We start from the raw sequence: 6921 nt of genomic DNA, 5'->3' as shown, positions 1-6921 counted from the left end.
GCTATGATATCCTCGAGCTATTAAATGAAAAACGAGAAGCTACACTTGTTCGGATGGCCGCGCAGAAACAAAGAATCGAGAGATATTATAATAGAAAGACCATCCTTCGGCACTTCGGAATCGGGGAGTTAGTTTTAAGGAAAGTCACCTCAATACTCGAGACCCGAATGAAGGGAAACTAGGCCGGAATTGGGAAGGACCGTACTGAGTCATCAGAGTTATCGTAAAGGATCTTACAGACTTGGCACGATGGAAGGTGAACAATTGTCAAACAATTGGAATGTATCACTACTCAAACGATATTACTGCTAAGGTATGACCTTCTCCATTTCTCCATTTGTATCTAAGACTAACTCATTGCAAGTTTTCGATCGAAGGTGTCAAGGGAACCTTTCTACACGAAGACCTTAGCTTTTAAAGCATGCATTGCACTATTTTTTCCTTAGGTCGGGTTTTATCCCAAATGGGGTTTTCCGACGAGGTTTTTAACGAGGCAACAACTATGTGCTACCTAAGGAAAGTTCAACAGTATCTAAGGATTCTTTTCAACAACCTCGAATATTGGGGGGCATCACCCTCGGAGGCTATATTTTTGAGAGAAATACTCCACGCCAAAGTGGGCCTCGATAGGGAATCTTTGTAATGGGCCAAACAGTTAGATGAACCGTGTCCATATAGGATAGTCGAGCTTCGATGAAAAAACATGTACGCATATATGAATTATTCAAAGAAGCATTCTTTATATATCAAAAACTTTGTGTCTCAAAGATGTTTACTACTATACGAGCTACATACTTGTGATTCTGTGAGAAACGACTCAAGGTCCAAAACACAAATACACCTCGAATACTCGGGGAATGTCATCGACAGTCAACATATTAGAGTCGTCTAAACTCAAATTCATAAGACCTCAAAGAGGCATCCCTCGACATAAAGGCCAAGGCCATCATACTCGGGGACTAACATTTCGAACAAGTTCGAAATGTTATCGGGAAACAAGTCCCAGAGACACCCCCGAAGGCTACGGCCATATTAAAGACCGCGGTCATATAAAAAGGCTACCAAAATAATGCGGCTCAGAGATGTCCGACTTCTGCCATAAGTGAAAGGCTTTCAATTACTTTGAAAAACTGGTTAAATAAGGTTACCCTCGGCAAAGTAAATAAAAAACGGCTTCGATAAAATCTGCCCTAGAATAATTTAAATGCTTCAATAATATCGGCCTTCGAAAAGCCTCAAGAGCTATTAAATTATCTTAACACAAACGGATTAAGAAAAAATTGGGTTTTGATCGATTGAAGCCTCGAAAAACCCAATGGGTACAAAAGACACATGCTAAGGCATAAAGAAATTTTCACGAAGTCTTTTAGCTGAAAAGAGGGAAAAATTATAGACGTTTTAGAGGCCGAATTGCCCAACTTAAAGAGCCTAAGGGCCGACCTAAAAGAGCCTGAGGGCCAATATAAAAGAGCCTAAGGGACGATTTAGTAAGCCTAAAAGGTCGATACAAATAGGGTTCACGACTTTGTTCTCATCCGATCCGAACCCAAGGGTTCGATTATGCCAAGCCTAAACAAATAGTGGCTTGATCACGGCTCGGGGACTCACCATTATCCGGTACGACCCCGTAAAGGTCTATGCCCAAAAGTTCAAACTTATTCGAACTCGACCATGGCAATTTCGAAGAAAACATCTGAGATAAAATCTCAAAACACAGTTAAAAAATAATGAAGTCATTACAAGAATTTTATAAGGAAGGAAATGTCGAGAAAACATTCAAGGAAATTCTCCTTTTTATATACTTGAAAACAGATATATACAAGAGACCGAGGTAAGGTCTTACTAAAAAGAACAATACATAAAGAGGAAGGAAAATCCTATATATGCCCAGGGCTAGTCTCTCCCTCGGGAATGGCTTCCTCTTCGGGCCAAACTTCATTGTCGGACCCGCCTTGGATACTTTAGGCATCATCATCAGCATCTTCGAAGGAGACAAGGAACTTGGCATCAGCTTCGAGCGCTTTTGCTTGGGCTATCTCCTCGGTGAGGTCGAAACCTCGAGCATGGATCTCTTCGAGGGTCTCCCTTCGGGATTGACACTTGGCCAAATCACTGACTCATTTCTCTCAGTTTGAGGCTTACCTTAGTTCCATTTGAGAGGCCTCGACATCCTTTAGATACACAGCAACAGTCTTATCAAACGTGGCCTTTGTCTTCTCAACCTCGGCCCCATCTTTAGCAACCTCAGCCCTGGTTGCGGCATCTTTGGCCTCGAGCTCATCGATTTTCTCAGCCTGGGCCAGATTTTTCAGTTTGACACCCCGGAGCTGGGTCTCAGCCGAGGCTAGTTTGGCTAGAGCAACCTCTTTCTCAGCAGCAAGCCGATCCATGTTTTCCTTCCACTAATTACAGTCGGCCTTAACTTGATCGATCTCACCTTGAAGCTATCCAATCATCTCCAATTTTGCTGCAGCTGAGACACTAAAGTGTTAGCCTCCACAGTTGGGCCAACTAGACCATACTCTTGCAAAACAATGGTTACTTGCTTGTCTAGCTCGGCCTTATTTTGACGGGCTTAGGCCAAATCTGCCCGAAGGTCCTTGAGCTCCTTCTCCTTTTGGCTGCAAAGGAGCCTTAGGGCCTTCCTTTCATCCGAGGATCTCTTGAGCTCAGCCTCACATTAGCTCAGCTCGGACCTAAACTTGGTAATGGCCTACACAAAAAAAAGAGATATCAGTTAGTGTAAAAGAAGAAGAAAAAATTGCAACAATAAAAGCTAATGCTTACCCGAGAGAAGAGACGATGAGCCTCTTCCAAGAGGGTAGATGCATCATTGAGGTCGGCGGCATCATCAAGCCTAATAAAGCAATCTCGAAAAGGATCTTCTTCATCGAGGAATCTGCTCGGGTCGGGCGTTCGCAGAGCTTGAGCTTCCTTTACTTCCTCCTCAGAATAAGATGGTAGAGGAGGGAAGTGACCTATTGTCATGGCCCCGAGAAAGTCGCTTGGGGAGCTCCGTTCAGCCTCGGGGGTCTCGGTACTTGCCCCCTTTAGTGTATTTGTTGAAGGCGGGGGAATGACCTCGATCTCAGGTGATTCGAGGGCTTTGATCACATCTTTCTTTGGAGTCTCCTCTTCACGAGGTAGGGTTTCCGGTTCGCAAGACTTGACGGCCTCAATTGGTTTTCTGGTTCGGGTCACCAACGCCGACTCTTCACCCTCATCCTCTTCCTCATCATTTAGTTGGTGGATTGAGTCTATGTCCACTTGAATGCGTTTCCTCCTCTGCCTTTGAGCAGGGTCTCTCTTATTTTGGGGGTCCTCGGGTTTCAAAGCCCTTTTCCTCTTGTTATCTTTCCCCGATTTTGTAACCGGGGACTCGGTCTCTTCCCCGGGCAGGGCTGGCCTCATTTCAGAGACATCTCCAATGCCTGCACAAATGAAAAATAGGCATAAGAGAGATAACATCTCCAATAAAAGGGAAAGCATCAAGACATGGGAGAAGAACTAACCATGGTGCTTGGCCTCCCATTTTCCCCTCGACAAGTCATGCCATTTGCGCTCGTCATATGAGGAGGTCGCAACTAATTTTCGCACCTAGTCTTCGAGGTCGAGGATCTCATGGGGCATCCTAGCAATAGCTACAAAAAAGGTAAAGGCGCTACAAAATGCGGAAACAGAATATAAGAGGATATTGGGAAAAGGACTTCACTTACGATTGGGGTTCCATTTCTTTAGGAACAACATTTTTCCCTCAGACATGACATCCGAGGTCCTCACTCGGACAAACTGGCTCATCCAGCCTCGGTCCTTATCCTCATCATTTCTAGCGAAGAAGGCTTTGCTCGATCGACGTTGGATCTTGATCAACCCTCGGTTAAGTTGAGGCCGATACAATCAGATGAGATGATTGAGGGTGAACTCTAGTCCCTCGGCCTTGCTAGAGAAGTAGCGAAGCATAATCACTACACGCCAAAAAAAGGGAGTAGGTCTGGCAGAGGGTGACTTGATATCTTTTACAGAAGTCGATCATACTGGATCAAGGGGACCAAGTGAGAAGGGGTAAGTGCAAACACTTAAGAACCCCTCCACATGAGTGGTAATGCTCTCCTCGGGGTCGGGGATCTGTACCACGACTTCGTCCTCCCAGCCACAGTCTTTCTTCACGGCCATGAGATGCTTCTTCGTTATCGAACTAATATATTGGGATACATGCTCACATCGGCCAGGGATTGCGGGGGGATTTTCAATATTGAAGTCTTTCTTTATAACACAGGGGCCGGGAATAATCTTGTGAAGGGCCGGCGCCACAAGTTTGGCCGGCCTGGAAGAGGAGGAGGAAGCTTTCTCCTTTTGAGGAACCGTCTTTGAAGTTTTCGCCATTAATTCGAGTTAGAAGAAGTGAAGATAGACGGAGTTTGGTATTTTCTGACACTAAAAAGAACGGGAGTAGCGGGTAATGAGAGAGAAGAGATAAAGAGAGGATGATATAAAAGAAGTTTGGAGGTGGTTTGAAGATTGAAGTAAAGTTTTTTCTGAAATTAAACCTTGTATTTATAGGAAAGTGGTGACGGTTCAATGGCGCTAGTGGCCGACCACCACTAGAGAAGCATTTAATATTTTGTGGAAGCAAATCGACGGGACATTTCGGTCACTTTGAGCGCCTACATCACGGGAATGACATCATCATCAAGGACTACGGAAAATCGAGGATCAAATCGTTTCTTATCATTTTATTCTTAGAAATGTGGGGACTATCTGTATAAGGTAAAATCATGTATCCCCGATTTTGTGGGCTCGAGGGCTCGCATCGAGGAGCAAGCTCGATATGGACCACCTCGAGCCCAATGACAGAATACAAGGCTCGAAGATCGAAGCACGTGATGAGCACCAAAGTCGGGTATGACCAACCCCGAGATGATGCCGTTATGGGTTTGTAACATAAAGAACAAGATTCCCGCCACGTCCCCAAGATCATGGTGTAAATTCCAGAATTGATTTGTACGAGTTAGTACGAATCCGTACTAGGCGGTTAGACAGCTGTCCCAATAAGATTCCTTACTGTAAATAGAAATGTACCTTATTTAGGGTTCCCCTATTATATAAAGAGGACCCCAATGATTTGTAACCATCATCAATCATTGGCCAAAAGAATAGACTCCCTTACTTTCTTGCTCATTACTCATCAGAATTGCCTCTTAACTTTATTGTCTTTACTTTACTGTTCTTGAGGACCTACCTCGAGGCCATCACAACTCGAGGTCAAGATTGGCTTAAGCGTTGGTTTGATTTTGCTTACTTCCTTAATTTATACGTTTATTTTCTTGGTTATTAATTAGTATTAAAGTAAATCACCTATCTTTAAAATCATAAACAAGTTTAATTGTTACTCATATTTTCGAGGTAAACAATCTCGTCCATGTGTACGCATCTTGATATTCAAAGTTAGATCACATTCTTTCGTTCTAACTTAGCGAGGAAGGCAAAGCTTCACTCTCAAGTCTCATAATCATATCGCCAGAGTAAAAAAAATACAAAACAGAACCAGAATGAGAAGAAAAAAAATACTCATTGATAATTCAGAAACAATATTAGAATAACCAGATCATACTATGTGTATATGAATAATATCTAAAATTATCAATGAATTAACTAATTATCAATCCCAAATTTATAGGGATCGATAGATGAAATCCCTATATTCGGTATGCCTTATCTAGGTTTATTCATCCCAATATACTTAACAATATATCTTTCAAGATAAATCGGGATGGGTAGTATCTCAAAACAAAAAAAAAAAAAGAAAACAAATTCCCTTAATCAAGAACATCTCCTAATAATCCAAAGAATATATAGAGAAACAAGTCAAAGACTAGAAATTAAAAAAGAACAAAGAAATAAACTCCAAGATTAATGGCGCGCCCAAGGTATAATAACGCAATTGGTTCTCTCAAAAGTACCCGAAGATCCAACATTTGATTTCATAGGAACCTTCAACTCACAGCCAGCTGCTAACTTAAACTTCCCTGATGTGATCCAACCAGACTTAAGCCTAATGCGCATGTAAAGCACCGTGAAAATCCTGTACATCCCAGATTTCTTCTCGTCATTGTAATCTGATTTCTCACTATCTCCCAAATAAACCGAACTCTGACCCTTGAGCACTGGATTCAAGATAGTAGTATTCTTGGGATCCTGATAGAACGATTCAAGATTGGTATTGGCGAACTTCTGGCGATGATAAGTAGTCTTGGCTTCGATGTGGTCAAAGTAAACCCCAATCTTTTTGTTGGAGTTTCTGATGTCAACGCTGAGGGAAAGATCATAATCGAGGGTGTTTGTCGTGGGGGAGAAATCGAACTTTGTGAGCGAGGCGTCAGCAATGTGGAAGTAGACCTTATTGGGCCTGAAAATGAGCCAAAGGGCTAAAATAATGACGCCCAAAATGATGATAATGGCGCAGAGTATTTGACAGATGCATGCGAAAACGCAGCTGAAGAGACAGTTGCAACAACAGCAGCGCCCCATGATTGTTGCTTTCTTTCTTTTGTAATTTGTTCTATAATTTGGATTATGTAAGGAGAATGAAAAGGGATTTTGGTAACGTGAAGGGGATGAATATACAGAAGAATCAAATGGGAAGGTGGACAATGATTCTTCTGTATCTGTTGCCCAGGTTGAAAGGGAGGTTAATGTGTATGTATAGATATTTGAATAGGATTGGCATTTTCTGGAGTTCGTACGTAAATAAATGGTGGGGAGGAAATAGAGGAAATGCTAATTTTTCGGAGTGGTTAGGGTTTGACACACGGTTGTCTTTGCGGAGAAATTTTATTTTTAGTAATTTGTTTAAATTACTTTTTTTTTTTTTTTTGTGGAGAAGATTTTATCATGGGTGAGACAAAAGTATAGGTAGTTAAA

The 6921-nt window shown here is 42.3% G+C and overlaps 1 protein-coding gene across 1 annotated transcript; it reads right to left on the bottom strand.

Moving 5' to 3' along the window:
- LOC109236227 (NDR1/HIN1-Like protein 3-like) lies at positions 5592-6716 on the bottom strand. The gene has a single exon (XM_019402422.1). The coding sequence runs from the start codon at positions 6526-6528 to the stop codon at positions 5911-5913; it is 618 nt and encodes a 205-aa protein (XP_019257967.1). The 5' UTR covers positions 6529-6716; the 3' UTR covers positions 5592-5910.

This window comes from Nicotiana attenuata, chromosome 12 (genome assembly GCF_001879085.1).
Source record: "Nicotiana attenuata strain UT chromosome 12, NIATTr2, whole genome shotgun sequence".
Taxonomy (NCBI): Eukaryota; Viridiplantae; Streptophyta; class Magnoliopsida; order Solanales; family Solanaceae; genus Nicotiana; species Nicotiana attenuata.
The sequence above is the reverse complement of the archived record's forward strand: the minus strand, read 5'-3'. Positions and strand labels throughout refer to the sequence as shown.

Bases quoted from the DNA above. Each gene is read 5' to 3' on its own strand.
- LOC109236227 (XM_019402422.1), bottom strand. From the start codon at position 6,528: ATGGGGCGCTGCTGTTGTTGCAACTGTCTCTTCAGCTGCGTTTTCGCA.